This window comes from Notolabrus celidotus, chromosome 8 (genome assembly GCF_009762535.1).
Source record: "Notolabrus celidotus isolate fNotCel1 chromosome 8, fNotCel1.pri, whole genome shotgun sequence".
In the NCBI taxonomy this organism is placed as follows: Eukaryota; Metazoa; Chordata; class Actinopteri; order Labriformes; family Labridae; genus Notolabrus; species Notolabrus celidotus.
The window spans coordinates 23474957-23497818 of record NC_048279.1 but is presented as its reverse complement, the minus strand read 5'-3'; the positions used below and the strand labels follow the sequence as shown (position 1 = coordinate 23497818).

General features: G+C 40.8%; 2 protein-coding genes across 3 annotated transcripts in view; one reads left to right on the top strand and one right to left on the bottom strand.

The window, feature by feature from the left end:
* drp2 (dystrophin related protein 2) overlaps positions 1–3351 on the top strand; it is a 185029-nt gene extending 181678 nt beyond the window's left edge. For both annotated transcript variants that reach the window (XR_004632101.1, XM_034689687.1), the window contains exon 25: positions 46–3351. Coding sequence is in view for 1 of the 2 variants with exons in the window: in XM_034689687.1 (XP_034545578.1) it covers positions 46–65 (20 nt within the window). In the remaining variant the exon portion in view is untranslated. The remainder of the gene's footprint in view (positions 1–45) is intronic.
* Positions 2358–16612, bottom strand: LOC117817643 (DNA ligase 1). Its single transcript, XM_034690397.1, has 8 exons — positions 16517–16612; positions 15180–15359; positions 14627–14815; positions 13206–13382; positions 12481–12622; positions 6343–6956; positions 4918–5062; positions 2358–4367 (listed from the first exon to the last, which is right to left on the bottom strand). The coding sequence occupies exons 1-8, from the start codon at positions 16610–16612 to the stop codon at positions 3646–3648; spliced, it is 2265 nt and encodes a 754-aa protein (XP_034546288.1). The 3' UTR covers positions 2358–3645.
* Between the last annotated feature and the right edge of the window lie 6250 nt (positions 16613–22862).

Genomic DNA, 22862 nt, shown 5'->3' with positions numbered 1-22862 from the left:
TAAAAGCTTTTTCCTTTCTGCTCTTCCTCTCTTTTCTAATTTCAGGCACCACCTCACACATCTAACCCTGACTTGGCCTGAAGGAGGATGGTTAAAGCCTGTAAGGATGCCTGATGGCCGAGGGAAGAGCTCCATACGGCTTTGGCCGGGCAGCAGTCCACCAGGCCCTGTGACCACTGCAGCAGCAATGATACCCAGAGCTAACCTCCCACTGGAACTCTGTGCACTAAAAGCCTTTTTCATGCAAACCGCTGAAGGTTCACGCTGATGTTCGTTTGGCCAGGTTGTGCTTTATAACTTCAGCCTGACACTACGTTACCAGACCAAAGGAAACTAAAGTTAGCAGCAGGTCAGGGAGGCACTGAAGTAAGAGGAAGATGCTCAGCCAAGACACTGTGCTTACCAGTATCTGTGTAGTCGTTTGAGGGTGTGAAGCTTTATATCAGTCCACAGCACAAATTGGACCATCGATGTAAAGAAGATGAAAAAATGCAAAAGGGAAGAAGAAGATTCCCTTGTTTTGTCAGAATGCCTATGTCTTCAGTATTTGTGTTTTTTTTCCTCCTTGAATGTCTCATCATGGTTATTTTTGTTATTGAAGGAAGGTAAAGCTCAGTAGCGTAAACCAGATCAGGGCTGGGTGACTGCATTTCTTGTGGCTGTGTGGTATGGATTGTCAGGGAGTTGACAGCAACCACGACATGCTTATTTACTTTGTGAGAATGACAAATCATGAGTTAAATCCATGATTTATTTAAGACAGCCAAAGTGCCCGCTAGCACAGCGCCTCTGTATGCACACACTGTTTTCATTTAATCCTCCCTAACTGCTTGTCGCTGTCATTGCTCGCCTCTCCTAAGTGAGCCCCTTACGCTCATGCAAAACCACATGCACTCACTGTATGTGAACGCACACGTATGCTGCTACATCCCTTCTTTCATTGTGCACAAATACACAAATGACTCCCTGCATGATGGATAACACATGCTGATCTGCATCCCTAAAAAATACAGACCTCCTTAAAAATTGAGCTCCCGCATTCATCGTTTTGTCTCCCAGGATTCAGACAAGCTTTTCAGTTTTGAGGCAGTTTGTAATGTGACAGATATTGGGGGTTTTGTTGAGGAAATTTCTACTGATAAATGTCAAACCTCCTCTTTGGAATCTTTGTGTTCTCCTGCTGTGTGCAAAGAAAGGGAGGGAAAGAGCTGCAGGCGATAGTAGCGCCAGACTGAAGCTCTTTCTCTCTCTCTGTCTGCAAGGCCAATTCCAGACACATCAGGGAGGGGCCGAGGGCCACTATGACGTGGTCCTGCACTGACTTCTTTCATAATCCCCTCTCTCCATGTAGAAGAAAAGTTTCTAATGACTCCACATGCCTCATTTGCAAACTGAATTTCTTTTAGATTTACAAAAAGGTGACTTTGAAATAACTTCACCCTCACAGAACAAGCATTGGGTGCAATCTGTTTTAAACAGTGCAGACAATTAATGCCTTAAATTCATACAAAGTTAGTTTGTTTCCCTTATTGATTTCCCCTTGTGTTTCGCATTCAAGGAAGGAGGTTGCATCGGTCATGCGTTTACAATTCTGCGTCTGTCAGACTTCAGACAGGCCGGTAGTTAATTTGAAAACAACGGAAAACAATACAGAAATGTGGATTACCCTTCATTGAAAAACCAACTAAACAGGGCTTTTAGAGGCGCATCCATGATGCTGGGCTGACGCTTGGAGGGACTAAAGATTTGAGAGATAAGAGAGGAAAGGTAGAGGGGAGAAAAAACAATCCATTTATCGCTCGAGGGCTGGTGGGAGAGATCCACTTTGATGTGCCTGCCATGGCAAAAAAATCTCCAGAAGCAAGACAAGAGATTGCCTGAAACTAGTAAGCTGTGGCTCTGTGTGTTTCTCTGCAATCATACTGCCTCATCCTCACAGAAGAGACAGAGATATACACAGAGAGGAACTCAGCTTTATCCTTAAGAAATGACACTATGACCTCACAGACATGAGTTCGATGCCCATGTTGCTGCACTCATTACGGGCTACTCCTATCGGCACACGGCGCTCACGTCCTGCCACCACACTCCCTCCTCAGCACTCACTGCCTGCCTCCTTAGTTGTGATTCAGTTGCTAGGGAACTGTCCCCAAGGACGCAGTAGCAAAGGTTTGAGAGAAGGTAAGGCAATATGCCGTTCATAACACCAATGCTAACAGCCTTAAGGGAAGCGAGAGACGGCTTACATCCCTCTTCTTCACTCGTGCTTCTGAAGATATTCATTACCGTGTGCTGAATCCATCTCTGCTTTCATTGAAGCTCTGACAAGTCACAACAAAGAGCAGCAGAATAAACATGACGAGTAATGTTTGTTTGTAGATGTTTATTTATTCGTAGTTACACATCTCATTACACATTGATGATCACACTGCAGCCTTGCACTTTGTTCTTTGGTATGTGGGCACACAAAATGATGTAACGGTGACGTGTGGCGAAACAGCAGAGGGATTCCCCACAGAGCTGCACGTCAATTCTTGTTTATTTTCAGACAATAAAGAGGAGGTAGACTCTAATAAATACACTTGTTGGTCATACATCAGATGATGCATTGATTGCCCACATTCTTATCTGACTCTGATAGTCCTCCAGCTGTAGAAGAGTCGCACAGCATCTCAACCCTGCGCCTCAGTAATCATCTGATCCATGCATACGTCCCTATACTGGTAGTAGCAGCTCCCTATATTCCTCACACACTAACACATGCCCTGCTCTCTGTATATCTCTCTCTGGTGCAACTGAAGCCGTATGACTTCAGATAAAATGCTCCCCACAGAGGCGAGAGTCACCCAGAGGACACTGCTCTCTCACTCCAGACTTCAGTTGCCGCATGTAGCCGGCCAACACGCTAATGGCTCCCATCATTACTCTCTTGTCTTTGTGTCACGCCCTCCATGTTTGCTATCATGAATCTAAGCTTGTAAGAAGGACACCATTTGTGCTTCACATGGTGGGGGCAGTGAATCACTTAACCTCAATGAACATGGTGTTTATAACACTAACACATATATACACTCACTCATGACTTACTGGTGGACTGAGGTTTATTTTAATTTATTTATACCACCATTAATATACCTCATTAATCTTTCAAATGTTTCATGTTTAACAGTTTTGGTTTGATGTTTTTGTCCAGCACTCAAACACTTCTTGCTGTCTTTTCTCTGGCGTTTTTAATCTGTAAAAATACAAAAAAGTTTTCTGAAGAAAGGCTTTTTACTGTAATAACAAGTGGGTTACTGGCTGCTTTCTACTCTTTGTGTACAGAAATAAAAAAACTTTGTATTTGCCAAACTCCCGTGTTTTTTTACCCCCCGTGTGCCTGCAGTTATCCCTCTGAGAACTGAATAATGAAACCCGACGCAGCCTGTTTATGTTTACATTAATTTTTCTTCTTGTGTTTATATTTGGATTTGTTTGCAGCAGAATCAATATTTCCAGTTGAGACTTGAAGCTTGGCTATTTATCACATGTCTCCCCCTCATATTATGCATCCATTTATCTGTTTTTTTCCACATGATCTCCTCTCTGCCCTCCACTACTATGGAGTTCCTTTGGCCCTACGCAAGACATTTCCAGCCTGTTGGTCTACTCTGATTGAGTGTCACCTCTTTCTGCCTCATCACTGCTGCCTTTGTCCCCCTGGCTTGTTCTGCTCGAGCCCGGTGCAGCACTTGATTGGCATTTGACCTTCTCTCTGGCCTTATCGTGTGCTGATCTTTTGCTCACTACATTATCTCCCCCTGTGCCGGTGGCCTCGGGATCGCTATCTTCCTCTGTTGCTCGATTATCTGCTGGGCCCTGCCTGTCCTCATGAACCACGACCCTCTCCATATTTTTATTATCCAACCCCTCTCTGCTCTCTCTCCCACTCTCAGGCTCTTTAATACTCTGCTCTGCTTTTGCATTTGGATTTTTCTCTGTCTCTGCGTCATCTGCTGCCTCCGCCTCAGCAGGGGCAGGTTTCTCTGAATTCTCCTTGTCTTCTATTTCAATGTTTTCTGTCTTCTTGTTGGCTTCAGTTTTTTCTTCAGGGGCTTGCTGTGAAATTTTAACTTTATTCTTTCTAGCAGCACTCTTTGTCTTGCTTCCACCAGGCCCCCACTTCTCCTGCGTTGTATCCCAGTAAGTCTTATTCTGGTGGGCGTGCATGGTGCGTAAGCTCCCTGCCATGTTTTTCAGTTCCTGGCAGATGTAGGTTTTAAACTTAGGGTCCAATTTCCCCGCCATCTCAAAGTCTCGCCGAGCTTCGTCCTCATTGCACAAAGCGGCGTGTGCTCGTGCTCGCTGGTACACAGCTTTAAAGTTACCTTTGGAGAATGAGAAATCAAAGTGAAGGGGTTTAATGACCGAAATACTGAAAGAAACAGGAGGTTTGCAAGATGAGGCGGTCAGAGGGACTGAAAGTAGTGAGCCAAAAAAGTAGACTTCTGAAGAGAGGATGAAATAACAGGACTGAGATATGGAAAAGACAGTCTGAGGAGAAAGTTGGACAGGAATAAATGAAGGGAAAAGGAGTGTGTAAGAACGACCATTTCACATCAGCCTACACTATAAATAATTCAGACGTAGCAGAAACAAAAGAAAACAAAGAATTCTTTTTCGACTGTGATGTCCATGGGTGGGTGCCGAGGGGAAAGAAAGAGAGACTCAGCAACGCTGTTTTGAATGTTTGGTTCCTTTTTTCCCTGGTAAACACAGAGATCAAGGATCGTTGCAGTGCTGAGACAGTTGTTTGCTGAGGGCAAGGGATTTGCACTAACAACATCTTGATATTTCTAAGCTCTGGAATGACAGTATGTTAGAAAAACTAAGCATGTTTAAACATTTTTTTTTGTTTTTTCAACCCTCTTTTATTACCTTTGTGCTTCTTCAGCAGCTTATCATTGAGCTCCACCACTTCCTGGTACTGTTTGAGCTCCAGCAAGCACTGGCTGAGGTTAAGAGCCAGCGGCAGACGCACTTTTCCCAGTGACTCCCAGTCCTCGCTCTCTGGATCCACCTGCTGAGTAAACACAGAGAGCAAGGACGACATTAGTAAAGAGGTTATGGGGGAGATGGATGGCAGAGGAAATGTTAAAAAGATGAAACAAGAATGAAAGAGTTGGACAAAAAAAGAGAGATGAAACTGTACAGGTTGGGGAAATGATGGGGAAGGCAGATGCTGAAAATAATGGGTCAAAGGTGGAGAATTGTAAGAGGAGGAGGGCAGGTTGACAAGAAGAAGGCAGCAGGGAGTTGGACTGCACAGTGTGGCAGGAGTGAGGGAGTCTAAAGAAAAGAGAAGACACACAAGCCAGAGCTGTCACAGTGATATCTCTGTGGATAGCTGTTATTTTTAGTGTTCTTTCCTCTGCTCTTCACTTTGCTAGCATACCTACAATGCCACAGCTGTTCTTCAGTAAAAAGCCACAATGACAGCTGATGATGGTTCAGGAGCTGTAAGCCTTATATGAGAACTTTCTGTTATGAAACAATGCATTCATCACGCTCAACAGCTCAAACTAGGGACTGTTAATACGGTCAATCATGTGTCCATCTGGAAAGTCATTGTTCTCACAAAAAGGTGTAATGTGTCATTTATATTATATTATACTATATTTAATCACACAGCATGATCAGTGTAAATGAGTAAATGAAATACGTCCGGAACTGCTATGTCTTTCTTTTGTTAACAAGAGGAATCATTAACAGGGGACCTTAATGTCTCTGAATGTCTTAGCCAGCACCAAGTGTTTGTAAACAAATAACATATCTGGCTAGTTTTTATTAAAATAAAGTTCCACACCAGCAGCCATATTAGTTGTTTACAGGAAATACCTCAGAAAAATGGCAGCCATATTGGTTATATATAAATGTACCCAACCCTAACAAACAATGCCTCATAAAACAGGAAGGTGAATTGGTTGTTTGCAAAAAAATACTGTGAAGAAATTTCAGACACTTTGGTTGTAGCTAAAATATACTACAGAAAACTGGTGGCCATCTTGGTGACAAAAAAACTCTCAAAAAAAGGGCAGCAATATTGGTTGCTTACAAAAAAAAAAACCAAAATAGCAGTAGACATATTGGTTGTTTGCAAAATACACCAACAAATTGTAGTGGTCTTATTGGCTGTTTACAAAAATACCTCAAAATGTGGCAGCTGCATCAGTTGTTTACAAAAGGCTTCAACAGGCCTTAAAGCCAGCCGTTTAAGGTAAACAGTTGTGACCTGAATCAGGTCAGAGGGAGTCTGATTGAACAGGTTGGAAGACCAGAGGCTGAACCTTCCCACATGCTTACCTTATTCTGAAGGAAGTCCACATATTCTAACGCCTCCTTGAACTTTGGAGAAGCCTCCTCAAATTTCTTTTCCGTGATGAGAAAGTTTCCTTCTTTCTGCAGAAACATGACCAGTTTTAACATCTGCTGCCAGTCCTTCCCCTCTGTTACACTGGAGGTGTTTAGATCAGCCCCAGAGGTGTTAGCTTCCTCTTCGTTACATGTTCCCTCACTTAGCGTGCTTTTACTTCCCCACAGCTCCTCTTTATTGACTTCTGTACACTCTGATGGAGATTCGTCTTCTACCTCCTTTACTTCATCTTTACTCTCTGCAGTCACACTTTTGATGTCTTCTTGTCTTCCTTTGTCCTCCACCTCTTCCTCCTCCTCCTGATTATGCTCCTCCTTTTCTTCTTGATCATTTTTATCCTTCTTATCCAGCATGTTCCAGTATTGCTCCTTCTCCTCCCAGTACTTCTCCTTCATGCGCTCTGACAGGGCCATCAGCTCTCGGCTGATGAGAGAGGTCAGAGTGATGTCCAGTTGGGCCACTATGTTGAAGTCTTTCCTGGCTTCCTTTTCATTCCACACGGCAGCGTGGGCCTTGGCTCTCTTGTAGTAGCCTTTCACACAGTCTGAGACACATAGCACAACAAAGATATAAAAGAAAATAAAGGAAAACAGAGTTATTAATGTGTAACTGGTAGATATTAAATAACAATCCAGCTTTGTGTGCTGAAGCTGAGTTAGCAATTTGTCTGCATTTAGCACCTGAGTGTGTGTTTCTCTTCAACATTGAGTTTGCTAAATGGTACGATAAACCCAAAACATATACATGCTGCATCTTTATTCTCTACTACAGCCTTACCTCCCAAAATACTTTCCTTTGTCTCCTAAGAAATAAATCATTCTCCTATTATAAATTACTGGATTCTGACATGTTTGTCCTAAACCACACTCCCCCCCCCATTTGGGAGAAACAATTACCAAAAGAAGACAAATTATCCTGTCTCATTTCAGAATAACAATGTCAACCAAAAATAAAGCAGAAGTTCAATTGTGGAGCTCACAGGCTCCTCATAGATTTTCCTGAGTTACCTTATTAAGTCACAAATGGACAAATGAAAGATGATGACCGATAAGAGGTTTTAGTGTGGTAATTAAACCCCCCTGTTATTTTGCAGGTCAAACTGACCCTTTTTAAAGTCTATTTTAGGCAATATATGCCTTCTAAACCAGCTAAATGCAGCATAAAAATCTGGGCAGCATGTGACAGAAGAGGTGTCTTGTGTTAATTTATCAATATCAAAAAACAAAACAAAATGTAGAATATAATAAACAAAAATCTACGTCACGTAAAACTATAGTGTATATATTTAGGTATTTCCAATGTACATTAAAAAGTGTTTTAACATGAATTTTAATGAAAACGAGTGAGTTATCCTCATTGAACCATGATCTGTGAGAATTACAGAACACCAATGAACTAAATCTTGATTTAAATGGTTAGTAATGGAGTTAAAAATTAGATTAAAACAAATGTTAATTGGGATTTTTTGGGGTTCTGACACTTTTGGATAATTGACAATGCCCCAGGAACATTATTGCTGTTCCAGAGAAACAAACATAACAGGACAGTTAAAAAACGCCTGAGAAAATCCTGTGGTGATATCAATGACATTTGAGGGAAAGGCCTAGAAAATGCATTCAATTTGAGTCCAAACTTCAAAAGAAATAAGTATAAAACATGTCAATAATCCTCACTTCTCTTCCTTCATTCTTAATGCAAAGTAACCAAACAGCCAAAATGGAAAGGGTGACAATATTTCGACCAGTTGCTTGATAAACCATCAAGAATATGTTTAAAATGTCTGGCAACCAAAATAAAATAAGTGTGTTTTGATCACTTCACGATATGTACGGTAAATAAATATAAAACGGCTCTCGGCTCCCTCGTCTCTTTGAGTTTCTGAGGACTCTGAAATGAAAGATCTGTCAACAGCAAGGTCAAGAGCTAAATTAATTATCTGGATTTCCATATAACTTTGTGACACATTCATACAACCACAAGTCCTGGCAACTTTAGTGACCAAACGAATCTTCATCTAGCGCCTCTGGCACACCCAGCAGGGAGTCTGCCCTACAAATAATGACTTTGAGAAATTGAAATTGTGTTTCTGACAAAATTGTGAGAAATGGAAATTTGTGTCAACCTTTTTTTTGTAACACTTTTTGAAAGATGAAGAAAAACAACTCTGATGAAAAACTGCCAACACTGTGGGTGCTGATTTAAAACTGCTTAGGGAGCTTAATTTGTAAAACAAATTGATTTTAGTGCTGTAGGCAGAAAAAAAAGCTTAGTTATGTCTAAAGGAAAGAGACTGAAGAAAGGTGTGATTTTGTTCAGAGCTGTCCTTGTATTATTTTGAAATGTTTTGCAGTTTTCATATCTGCTTGAGATAAGGATATCTGTTTGATAAGTATAGGGCTAAAGTCAGCAGCTGGTTAGCTTAGCTGTGCAAAAGAAAAAATGGAAGCATGGGAAATGGCTAGCCTGGCTTTGCCATCCGATTAAATAATACACCTATAGCTCAATAATTAATGCTTTATGTCTTTTTTTGGTGCTTGTTTGAGAGACAGCTTACAAAAAAATTGCTAGTTGCTGTGCCTGGCCAAAAAATCCTGGCATATGACTTACTCTAGAGCTGTTCATTGTTCCCTGTTTTTGTAAACAAACAAATCATAAGAGCTTAATTTGTGGGCTTAAAAGGTGCTAGTGTGCTTTTTTACCATATTTTTCATTCAGACAGAACCGGATTTCCTGTTTCCCTATATATAAGCCATGGATATGTAACTCTCATCAGTGTTCTCATCTGTCTCTCCATCAAAAGAGATTAACTGTATCTCCCAGAATGCACACACAAATCCACACTGTAATGCCTCTGTTTCAGCAGAATACACTCATGTGCTTTGCTACGTACCCACTGATGGCTGAGAATTTCTGTTCCTCTGAATTTAATTTCCCTTAACGCTAACTCTCCACTCAGCCCACATTTAAGCAGATTTCTTTGTCGCCTCTGGCTAAAGCAGAAACACTGCAATGAGCCACCATTGGGTGCTTGGCTAAAGAACAACTGGGTTAAATAGATGGAGGAAACAACAGTAGAGCGCCTGACTTAAAACAGAAATAGACAACATGACATTGATAAGAATAGGAACAAGGTGAGTACTCATGAAATGGATAAGGACAAGTGAGAGAGGAGGGAAATAAAACTAACTGTAGAGTTAAAAAAGGATTGAAAAGAGACAGCTAAAGACTAATGAAAGGAGAATAGAAGGAGAGGTAGAGGAAGAGTGATGCTGGTGTTGGGTGGATCTTTTTTATGAGCCAGAGGAACAGTGCTACAGCTTGAACTGGTCCAGTGGAGCTGACAAACTCAGGCAGGTTCACACTCCATCCTCCTGCCACACAACCACACATGTCCTATAAAGGCTCACACATTCACAGCTGTACACATGCTTTCCTCCTGACACACACACACACACACACCCTTAACTTTGTGTAACTGGGAGTAAAATGAAGACTGCCTCTGTGGACCCGTCTCTGGGTGAAGGGGGATAATTCATAAGGCTCTGAAGTGGATAGTGTGCCAACATGAGCTCCTCCAGGATTATATGACTAGCCATGGGTGTGACAGTACAATTCCTAGGGCTGCTCTAGCTGTAAAGCCCTCAAACACACTTTCACAAGATACACAACATGCAAGAGTCACTGCAATAAAGCCAGCCAAGGCACTACCCTGACCTGTCAACCTTTTACAACATTTGAAATTGTTGTTTGTCACAGTGTTAAGACCCTGCGGTTGAAATAACTCTGTAACTACATTCCTCATTTAACTCATCACTGAGCAGCTTTTCCTGCACTTGATTACAAAGAATGGTTTGACATTTCCAGTAATACTCTTCTTTGTAGTCTTGCTGAGAGTTAGAAAATAAAAATGTTACCACTCTTAGTATTGAGATAGTTAGCTTAGTTTAGCATGATGACAGGAAGTTTGAGGTAAAAATACACATCTGAACATATTTTGTTCATATATTTTATTTCTTAACCCACAAAAAATCTAAATTGAATGTAGTTTGTGCCTTTACTAGGGGACAGAGGGTCATTATCAAGCGGCAACCTCCGGTCTCAAACTATGAAGCCCATGCGGAAGTGTTATAAACTGCAATTCATCGAGAATCCGCTTGAGGCTGGCTGCAGAAACACTGGAAACCACATACACACCAATTCAAAAAAGACGATCTTTACAGCAGAAATAAATATCTTTACAGCCTGGTTCAAAAAACGGCTTGGCTCTACGTAGCTAATTTCTCTACTGGCACACACTGCACGAGGGGTGAATTTTTTTCTAACGCGACGGTTCAGAAGATATTAAGATTACGATTTTTTGCCCAAATAAGAACATGACTGGCTTGACTCCTGGACGGGAACACATAGCTGTTGGCTAAGAGGCTCAAACTCTGCGGCAACTTTCAAACTGAGCCGCTTCAATTACCAATATGGCTGCCGCCATTGATTGGCTTCAAAACAGCGCTCAGGAACAGATGGTTGCATCACGGATACTACGTCCATATTTTATACAGTCTATGGTCATTATGCTTAGCTAAGCCAAGCTAACTGTCCCCTGGAGCTAAAGCTAGCTAATGTAGCTTAATATTTAACAGAGCTGGGACCTATAGTCACGAGACAATTTCCTTAGATGGCATAAAGACTGAATGCAAGCTGAGATTTAAAGCTTTTCAGATGCATTTTTGTTACTTTAAATAAAGCCAACCATCACTTTTTAAGCTTACAGAAACTATGAGCAGCCATTGTCACAGCTGTATTTAAAAGTGGAAATGTTTCTTCTATTTGCCATCTAAGAAAAACAAAAAAAAAGGATTTCCCCTAAAAATTGAAAATGAATTTGAGATGTAGAGAAATCCATGTCATAATTTTTATAATTATATACACAAGCACAAAACGTTTATCTGTTGACAAGAGCACTGGATTATTTTTACTGACTTCAAATGTCTGAAAAATTGCAGCTTTTAAGACACAGAGACACAATGATATTACAGCCTGTGTTAAGCCCTGATTGAAATAGAGTCTGATGCTTAATCAGTAATGGGTTCACAACTTGATCTGACCTTTTCAACTTCAGTCAGTGTCTACACTACAGTTGTCAAGATGCCATGTTTGGAGACATCGTGCTCCTGATCTCTGAAAAACTAAAATAAGTGATAAGAAGAGATCTGTTGTTTTCCATACACACATTCCTACATTCCTAATTATCTTTATCAAATAATGCAGTTCCCTAAGATAAAGAAATAATTAATTGGTGAATATTATTTACATATATTGCAGTGCAAATAGCATGATAATCTTCAGCTTGTGTAAAAGCAGTGTAAAAACATAACTTAGCAGATTTAACTAGGGCAGCTAGGCTTACTGTTTCCCCCTTCTTCTAGTCCACCTGCTTGCCTGAGACAGTCTGGCCAGATGCTAATATAACTATAAATTATATAATTTTTAAAAAGGCCATTTTAATAGAGGCACTAGGAACCTCATTTATAGTGTAAAAAATTCAATATCATCAGCACCATTGAATGAGCAAGCAAGACTTGTTCCTAGAATGAAACACCTCAATTATAAAGCAGCAGTTCAACATTGCATTACTTTCTACCTGGCAATTTTGTGCTAATCTTATCTCTAGTTTTTTTTTTTGTAATAGCTGAATCAACAGTAAGAAGATGGTGAGCTTACTTAAACAAAAACAACTGAAGGTATAAACTGCTATCCTGGCTCTGTCCTTTCCCTGAATGAACCTTTAGTCATGCAGAGAGGGCAGTTTGCTTCCCACTGCCTTAAGTCTCTATGATAAGTTACGCTATACTCTCCTTGCTTCCTTTTCTACCATAAAACAACAGGCATGGGTGTGTTATCAATATTCACATCTAACTCTACAATTTTTTATCCTCAGCATATTTCTTAAAATGACGCAACAAATGTGAATTATTTGACACAGGAAAAGAGTGTCTATGAGTGTCTAATACTTTTTTTAACAAAGCAGACTTAATTAGAAATCAGACACAACTTGTACCATTCAAATCATTTACCTTTGTGTTTCTCCAGCAGTTCGGTGGTGTGGTCAATAACTTCATAGTACTCCTCCAGCTCCAGCATGCACTGGCAGTAGTTCAACTCCAGGGGGAGAATCATTCGACCCAAATTAATGTAGTCTATATCACCTGGCATCTCCTACAGACACAGATGTGTAAACAAGAGCAAGAACATGACTAGTGCTGTTGTTCTCTGGCATCCCCTGCACATATTTTAATAATTTATGTGGATTCTGTAGATTTAAATTCTTTCACAATGATTCAAACATAACATGGCACAGGGACACAGATCTCAGCATGAGAGAGCCTATACAAGCTGTCTGCACACAGGCCAAGTATCTGAAGGCCTCCATCATCAAACATGTAAGTATGTCTATAGCAGCCAAAGTAACACACTTATACACAAACATAATTCTTTGCTTTTATCACGTCTGATACACAACATGTTCTCCCTACAGTATTCTCACATGCCCCTCTCATCCTAGACACCCCTCCATATCTCCTTCCTCTTTTCTTTCCAGCCCTCCCACCCTGCTGCCTGTAATCAGGGACACTGTGAAGCAGAGCAAAACAGGAAAACAGGGTTTCCCCACAGGAGAAGAGAGGCAGTGTCCCAAAAACCCAGAATCCTGAGACAACCTCACAATTCACAATCCTGCACATCATTCTTTTTTTTGTTCCGCTCCCTCCATCCCTTCTTGTTTCCTGAATCATTCACTCACTCTGGACTGGACTGTTTTCAGCAGCAGGACGGCCTCTTTGTACTTGCTGGCAGCCTCTCTGAATTCTCTCTGCTTGACCAGTTGATTGCCCTGCATGTGGAGAGCTGGCACCATCTGTAGCTTCTCATCCTTTTCCATCATCCACGACTCTCTGTGGTAGGACAAGGGGTCTCCAACCTGGAAGCAGCAGGGACAGGAGGAGGGTGCAGCAGATGAAAATTATCAGGTGTGAACTGGTTTATAGGCCTGCAGTGGGGAAGAGAAACTAAGAACATTTATCATTAGACTGTACAGTCAACAGTTCCGTTTTCCCTTTATGGTGCTTGATGATTTGTGATTTAATTAAGAGTTGGGTTAGGTTTTATAGTTTAGGGTAGAGTTTGGGGGTTAGGTTTTATAGTTTAGGGTAGAGTTTGGGGGTTAGGTTGAGGCTTATGGGTAGAGTTTGGGGATTAGGTTTAGGGTTGTATTAGTTTTGGAGTTTTGGTAACAGTAAGCGGGTCGGGTTTAGGGTTCTGGTCATGCTTAGGATATCAATATGCAGTTTAGAATGATTTATTTGTTATCTGTGGTTATTAGTCGAAAATATTTAACATGCTTTTAATGATAAACTAATCATAAGGGACCTTAATAAGTCAAAGGAATTGCATAACAACACAGCTATCCCCTTAGTGTGGCTGATTAACCCTGTGCAGGCTGGAATTATGCAAACCTTTGCTGGGATGAAGTCATCAATAAGACTGATTTAATTGCAACTCATATTGTTCACAACAATCAGTAAAGTCACCCTAGTCTTGTAAATGATTATAATTGTTCTGTTACACAGTATAATAACCTGTGTAACCAAACAAAATCATACTGAAAAGCATGCAAGCTCTGAGTCTGAATTCTGATTCTGAATTCTGATTCTGATGCAAGCTCTATAGTTTTACACTCTAAAAGGGTTCATTAAACAAACTGAATCATACATCTTGGCTCTGTAAGTACTTTTTGCTCATTTTAATTGTTAGGATCCAAGCACTTCTTCCAGTACTGAAGATTTTGCAACTAATGTGAGGAAAAGCATGTGAAACTATCAGAAAGAGGAAGGGCTTTAATTCAAGTCTTCAGCTGCCGGACCTCCTGGAGAGAGTAAAGCTCGTACTGGATAATATATTATTTCAAAGCTGAATGTTTCAGACTGAGTAGGAATTTTCCTTTGTCGTTTCTGTCAGCAGATCTAAAAGCATGGTGTGTAGGAGTGTCACAATTCTTGAAGAGGGTTAGATAAAAAGGTATTGCCTTTTTTTTCTTCTTTTAACTGTCAGCCAATGTTTACAGACGCTACATTCTGAGAAAGCCTTGTGTAGCGAAAAGAAATCATCTGACTGTCTTATTTAGCTTTCCAGTATGACAAACAATTTCTCGCCACTGGTGCTTACCTGTAACAACTCCATGATAAATATAAGTGGCTGAGGAGTTCTCATTAGCTCATCCAGCTCCGGGAAGCCAGTGGAGTGATAGTTGAACATGTTTCCCATGCCACACATATGTTTCTGGCCCTCGAAAGGGTCTCTCCCTTGAGCGATCAGCCTCATTCCCTTGGAAACGATGGGGTATAAGCCTGTGTGCTGCAAAATGAACTCATCAACACAAGTATACAACAAGTCTGCAACTAAGCATAGCAGCACTTAATCATGCTAACCCCCCTGGTGCTGCCAGAGTCAGACTGTGCCAATCAGCTCTACAAGAGAATCACAGGAAATGGCCACACTCTTACTTGCAAATTACATTTTTCAACACAACACAACTATTTGCTCACTAAGATTGCTCTGTTTGTGTGTTCAACACCGAGCATACAAGAGGCTTCATAGAGTTGATCCATGTATGTCATAATGAGAAACAATCCCCCCATCTCAGTTATGAAAACCTATTAAAACCTATTTCGGGGGCCTTGTACCTCTGTTGAAATGTGATCGTGGCTGTTCAACTTACCACAGCCTCACACCAGAACTCAGCCACCTCTCCAATCCTCATGGACATCAGCAGGGTCTCCCAGACTTCCAACTTGAACATCTTCCCAACAAAGATCTCAGCCGGCATGCCAGCCAGTCGGCTATCATCAATTACAGTTCGTTCAAAGTTGTCCAGCAGTGTCTGGAAATGGAAAACCAGCTGGAACGGTAGGAGGGGGCAGAGGACAGGAAGGGTAAGAGGAAAGTAAATAATGAATGAAACTAGTCCTGTTTGAAATATACAAAGAAGAACACATCAAAAACCGAATTAATGTCCATAGTTGATATCTTGGTGAGGCCATTACTCTTCCAAACAAACTGAGACCTTGTTCTGAAGAGTATATCATTGATACTTGTTTGATTTTTTCTCAAAAAGTCCAAGAATAGTGCACGTCTTTTTTTCTATGAATTTGAATTGCTCTTGAATTTAAAGTGTAAGGACAGCTGGAGAGAAACAGGAGGTGTGGGGAGCAGGGAGTGGGGAACAATATACAGCAAAGGCTCATGACAGGGTGTCAAACCTACGGTTACTGTAACAAGGACTGTCGCCTCAGTACATTGGGCGTGAGCTTAAACCCCTAGACCAGCAAGCCCCCCTCCCATCTTACTTTTCAAATTTCATTCAGCGTTTATTTACTCTTTCAACAACTTAATGGCAACATTTTTTTTTTAATTTGACAATTTGTTGCTCTTTAATCGTGACATATTTTTGAAAAGTTGATCTGACTGAAGATTTTCCATTTCTTGTTCTGTAACAAAAACATGCTGCTTTTCATTATGTGACCCATCTGTTTTAGTGCATGTTAACAACAGAGCTCTTTTATCACTCTGACTGTAAAATCACATTGGCTCTGTGTAACCCCTCTATTTATAGCTTGACAGATTGCGTATAATGGTCTGATTACTGCGTGAGCAAGTGGGAATCACCTCACCAGGGAGGGAACACACACACTGGACACAAAGGTAAATGGAAATTCATGCTGACATTGTCATGGAAAATGTTTGTCACAGCGTCCAGGATCGGTGCCATATGGCTGGATTTGACTAGGAAGGGAAAAAAGTCTTCGACCGGCGGATCAGTGCCTGAACAGAAACACAGATACAGTGCCAAAAAACATGTTGCAATTTGCTTGACCAAATGTTTGCTCTGAGTGGAAGTGCCAAACACAGAATAAATTCCCTGACTTCATGAATGATTCAACAGAATCAAATAGAAGTGGGCAGTGCAACACATGGCTAAAATTAGACACTACACCCTATCACGCTCATTTTACGCCTCATATTATTTGGGTCATCAGGCTAAGTGTGACGTGCTACCTTTGCCCCAGGTGGAAAGTGTGGCAGTGGTCCAGCTCCTCCTGCCAGAATCTTCTTCTTGACTCCTGGATGGTTGAGAAGGTACGTCTCCTCCATTGTTACTCAGCCTTCAGCAGCAAAAGACAGAAAACTGTGTGTGTTCTGGAGATGTCTTTTTCTTCTCTAGGTCTAATTAGACTAGTGGAGAGAGTCTTGGCTGGGTTAGCTGCTCTCTGACAGATGGCAGGATTAGACAGGGTTTGGTGGCGAACACTTTAATCTCAGAAGCTAATCTCTTGCCTACCCTTGTGATTGGTGGAACATTACCAACAGGAAAGAGTGGAAGAGGTGGGGATGACCAGAATCAGGTGGATAAGAAAAGTCTAGATCACTCTCGAACAAGATCATTCGGGAAGGACCGCAAATCTGATGACGTTGATGATGGTTTAGTGACGCAGCTGTGCAGCCATGGAAGGATTCCTTGTTATAACACAGGGGGTTGGACCCTAAGGACATGTAGACCATTACCTAAAACTAAAACAAATATTTAGATTATTCAATTTTAGTTACCAATGGTTTAAACCATCATGTCAGGAAATGTCAGCAAATTGTTTTATTCCCATCCTTCCTATATAAACTGTATAAATAATAATCATAATAATAATATAAATTCAATGAACGTTGATAAAGAAAAAGAAATCAGGGAATCTTAGAAAACAATTGAAGCAAATAATAGATCAGTCAAAAAAAGTTATTGATTAATGGTGATGAATTATCTTAGTGATTATTTGACAGGAAGCATTTGTTAACAAGATAAAAAATATATATATTATAATCTAGAATCCAGTGAGTTTGTGCAAATCTTCCTGACACTTGAAATGCAGTGAACTCTGGATGATCCCCTATGTACTTTAGAGAGCAGTAACAGAGACGTAGAAACCACCAGTTGCTATCCTTCCAAAGTCAGAAAGATATTAAGTAGCCTACTACTAACTATTTATTTGCCTTAAAACTGTGGAGTTTATAACAAAAAACGTTTTGATTATCACAAGTCTAAAGAAATAATTTTTTTTTTTTTCTTCCAAATGTTGTTTACAATACATCCACATCTGGCAGTTGTTTAAGTAGCTAATTCAGTATTATACTTTAGCAAGTAGCGTGCAAACAAAGACTATGGTTCAGGAGCAGTTTGCTCATTTACCCTTACCCATTCAGCAGGGAGGTGAAGGAGGGTGTGTGTGGAGGCCAGCAGCTACCTAAAGCTTCTTATCTTCTCCATGCTGATAGAAAAGTAATGGCTCTCCTCTTCACGAAGACCCCATGAGACCTTTGGTGTGTTTGGTAATTAGTGCCCATGCGAAGAACTTTATGTTTGTGCCCTCTGTCAAAAAGCAGTATGACTCACTTCTAAACCGATGTTGTCCTGTAGGCATAAGCAGAGCGGCAGAGGGTGTGGCTGCCCCAGGGACCACGTTCAGCAGGGGCCCCCTATTGAGCTACTTTTTTTGACAGGACCGGAACAGCCAATATCTGTCCTTGTCCACAGTCTGTGTTGTAATTAAAAAAAAATCACACACACATCCATTTTCAATTTATAGCAACCTCCCATTGTCGTTCAGTTAATAATCCCTAGAAATCCATATACACACTAACACACCTGAAAACGCATATGGCATGACCATTCAAGATGATTTATCTTATGGGGATGTATCATAACGGTAACCAATAACAGAAACAGTGCCCTAACCCTAATCATAACCTTAACCCTTATAATAAACTTAACCCTAACAGGAACCCTAACCCTAATCATAACCTTAACAGGAACCCTAACCCTAACAGGAACCCTTACCCGAACCCTAATCTCAAACCTAACCCAACCCTTACCCTTACACTAACCCTAAACCTAACCCTAATCCAAAGCCTACCTCTAACCCTAATATCAACCCTAATCCTAAACCTAACCCTAATCCAAAGCCTACCTCTAACCCTAATATCAACCCTAATCCTAAACCTAACCCTAACCCTAATCCAATCCCTAACCCTAATGTCAACCCTAACCCTAATCCAAACCCTAACCCTAACCCTAATATCAATCTAAACCCTAACCCTATTCCAAACCCTAACCCTAAACTAAACCCTAACCCTAATTTCAACCCTAACCCTAACCCTTACCCTAACCCTAATCTCAAATTTAACCGTAACCCTAATCTCAACCCTAACCCTAATCCAAACCCTAACCCTAAACCTAATCCAAACCCTAACCCTAACCCTAAACTCAAACTTAACCCTAACCCTAAACTCAACCCTAACCCTAATCCAAACCCCAACCCTAACCCTAATCTCAACCCTAAAACTAACCCTAATCTGAACCCTAACCCAAATCTCAACCCTAACCCAACCCTTCCCCTGCCCCTTACACTAACCATATACCTAACCCTAACCCTAATCCAAACCCTAATATCAACCCTAACCCTAAACCTAACCCTTACCCTAATCCAAATCCTAACCCCAATCTCAACCCTAACCCTAATCCAAACCCTAACCCCAATCTCAACCCTATCCCTAATCCTTATCTAAACCCTAACCCAAACCCTAACCTCAACCCTAACCCTAATCTCAAACCTAACCCTAATCCAAACCCTAATCCTAATCCTAATCTCAACCCTTACCCTAATCTCTACCCTAACCCTAATCCAAACCCTAACCCTAATCCAAACCCTAACCCTAATCCTAATCTCAACCCTAACCCTAATCCAAACCCTAACCCTAATCCAAACCCTAACCCTAATCCAAACCCTTACCCTAACCCTAATCTCAACCCTCACCCTATTCCAAACCCTAACCCTAATCGAAACCGTAACCCTATTCCAAACCCTAATCCAAACCATAACCCTAATCTCAACCCTAACCCAACCCACCCTAACCCTAACCCTAACCCTAATCAAAACCCTAACCCTAATCCACACCGTTACCCTAACCCATCCTTATCTCAACCCTAACCTAAGGGTTAGGGCTAGGGTTTGGATTCGGGTTAGGGTTGAGGTTAGCGTTACAGTTCCGATTAGGTTTATGGTTAGGTTTTGGATTAGGGTTAGGGTTGATATTAAGGTTAGGGTTAGGGTTAGGGCTGAGAGTAGGGTTAGGGTTAGGTTTTGGATTAGGGTTATGGTTAGGGTTTGGATTAGGGTTAGGGGTTGGATTAGGATAAGGGTTGAGATTAGGGTTTGGGTTAGGGTTTTGATTAGGGTTAGGTTGAGGTTAGGGTTAGGGTTGAGATTAGGGTTAGGGTTAGGGTTGAGATTAGGGTTAGAGTAAGGGGTTTGGATTAGGGTTAGGGTTGAGATTAGGGTGAGGGTTGAGATTAGGGTTAGGGTTAGGGTTGAGATTAGGGTTAAGGTTTCGAATAGGGTTAGGGTTGAGGTTAGGGTTAGGATTGAGGTTAGGGTTTGGATTAGGGTTAGTGTTGAGATTGTGGTTAGGGTTAGGGTTGAGATCAGGGTTAGGGTTAGGGTTTGGATTAGGGTTAGGGTTTGGATTAGGGTTAGGGCTGAGACTAGGGTTAGGGTTTAGATTAGGGTTAGGGTTGAGGTTAGGGTTAGGGTTGAGATTAGGGTTAAGGTTTTGAATAGGGTTAGGGTTGAGGTTAGGGTTAGGATTGAGGTTAGGGTTTGGATTAGGGTTAGTGTTGAGATTGTGGTTAGGGTTTTGGTTGAGATTAGGGTTAGGGTTAGGGTTTGGATTAGGGTTAGGGTTTGTATTAGGGTTAGGGCTGAGACTAGGGTTAGGGTTTAGATTAAGGTTAGGGTTGAGGTTAGGGTTAGGGTTGAGATTAGGATTATGGTTGAGATTAGGGTAAGGGTTGAGATTAGGGTAAGGGTTTGGATTAGGGTTAGGTTTGGATTATAGTTAGGGTTGAGATTAGGGTTAGGGTTGAGTTTAGGGTTAAGGTTTGGATTAGGGTTAGGGTTGAGATTAGGGTTAGGGTTTGGATTAGGGTTAAGGTTGAGATTGGGGTTACGGTTAGGGATGAGATTACGGTTAGGGTTTGGATTAGGGTTAGGGTTGAGATTAGGGTTAGGGTTGAGGTTAGGGTTAGGGTTGAGATTAGGGTTAGGTTTTGGATTAGGGTTAGGGTTGAGATTAGGGTTATGGTTGATATTAGGGTTAGAGTTAGGATTTGGATTAGGGTTAGGGTTGAGATTAGGGTCAGGGTTGAGGATAGGGTTAGGGTTGAGATTAGGGTTAGGGTTTGCATTAGGTTTAGGGTCAGGGTTTGGGTTAGGGTTTAGATTAGGGTTAGGATTGAGGTTAGAGATAGGCTTGAGATTAGGGTAAGGGTTTGGATTAGGGTTAGGGTTGAGATTAGGGTTAGGGTTGAGATTAGGGTTAGGGTTTGCATTAGGTTTAGGGTCAGGGTTTGGGTTAGGGTTTAGATAAGGGTTAGGGTTAAGGTTTTGATTAGGGTTAGGGTTGGGGTTTTGATTAGGGTTAGGATTGAGATTAGGGCTAAGGTTAGGGTTGAGATCAGGGTTAGGGTGTTGCCTTTGAATTTGCGTTCAAACTGCTGTGTCATATTTATGTTTATGCTATTCATTAGAAAGACAGTACTGGACAATGCACCTGCCTATCCCTTTCCATCGGTGTTGGTGCTGAACCATTCATTAATCAGTGCAGTAGAGTGCTGTGTGCTGTCCTTGGTACAGCTGAAACATTTGAACTCAGAAAGCAACCTGTTGCCTTTTATGGGCTGCCTTGGATCAATAAGTGAGAATTTGTGTTTTTTATTGATAAGTAGGAGAGAAAATATATCAGCTGTTTTACAGTTGTGGATTTGACTATCAGAAGGGCCCCTTGAGGATGCTCCGCCCCCTTTACACTGAGAGTCTAGCTTGGCCCCTGCCTTTCAGGTTGTTTTTTTTTCCAGGAGTTGAAAGTAACTGATTACTACTGTTTTAAGTAGTTTTCTCAGTCAGTTGTTTTACTTTTACTCTAGCAATTTATGTGAAGTGTAGGCTACTGTTTTTCATCCCACACTGTATTCGTTGGTTACTAAGGAAAAAGTGAAAAGAAAACTGATTACAAGCTTTTCACCAGCTGCGTAACTGCAAGCTGATTGGCTGACATCTACCACCTGACAATCAAGTGAACAAAGCAGTGCGGAACGTATGCTCATCACAACTAAAAATACTATTATACTGTTGGAAATACATTCACAGGTTGGTTCTTCTCAGGTCATTAACTCCTTAACATTTTGATCAACATCAACACACAAAAGTGTCTCGCACAGGGTCCTGTTTTTATTTTATTTTAATGTTTTTCACAGCAATGGCACTTGCACTAATTGTATGGTATTTTAAAATGTTCTTCATTTTGCACCAGTCCTCTGATGCATTGTAAAGCACTGTAACATAGTTTTTGGAAAGTGCTCTTTAAATGAAGACTATTATTATTAATATTATTATCATCATTATTAATATTATTATCATTATCATTATTATTGCAGTGGAATTTTCAGTCTTATATATGTAGCTTCCTTCTGACGTAATGTCACCCAACGCTTCTGGGTGATAGGCGAGACAGGGTCACTGTAGTAATCAAGATCTTTCTCCCTGCTCCTGTCTTTATCTGTATGTTGACTGACTTAGTGTCTGCAGACTAGAGCACCACTCTTTTTCCCAATTGTTTTGTTTGTTATTGTCCAAATATGGATATCTAACTTTAGTGTCGTCTTTGGTGATAAAGTACCACACCTGATGAATTGTCTGACAGCCTGTGTATTGTTGTAAATTCTCCTTGATCAAGTTCTAGATAAACTATTTCCATGTAAGCCATCAGAGTTTTCTGTGTCCAGTGTCCAGTGTATTGATGAATTCCACCGCAATTATTATTACTCATCAGTAAAAAAATGCTTATACAAAACTGCCACCGCTTTCAAACCATAGTAAGGTAGCGATCCATAACCCTGATTTACATTAATAGGAACTGTCCTGCGTGCTGGACAATTCACACTGTGACAACACCTAACATCACCTAGCATTAAAATCAAGCATATTGAAACATTCAATCCTAACTTTCATTGTCTAGTTTGCATTTATGTCATGAAAAAGCATTAATATTTCTTTCAGTCTGGTTCATTGCCACCTAAAAACTTCTCATAATGGCTTTGATAGCCAGGGTTAAATACTTATCCTTTTGAATAGTGAAATTAATTTTAAGTGTAACTGATAATTTCTACCACCAAAAAATATTCTGTTTTAAAATACGCCATTACTTTTTTAATTAATACAAATAGTAAATTTAGTAATGTGAAAGTTCTCAGCTCATTAAATCTCACAGAATACCGATTCTGTAAAATGACTGAAACTCT

What these genes read in the sequence shown, in the direction of transcription:
- LOC117817643 (XM_034690397.1), bottom strand. Translation starts at nt 16,612, where the DNA reads ATGGAGGAGACGTACCTTCTCAACCATCCAGGAGTCAAGAAGAAGATT. An exon ending in ACTGCTGGAGAAACACAAAG is followed by an intron (nt 6,957 to 12,480) that starts GTAAATGATTTG and finishes TATGTGTCTCAG; the next exon opens with ACTGTGTGAAAGGCTACTAC. An exon ending in TGGACTTCCTTCAGAATAAG is followed by an intron (nt 5,063 to 6,342) that starts GTAAGCATGTGG and finishes GTGTTTACTCAG; the next exon opens with CAGGTGGATCCAGAGAGCGA.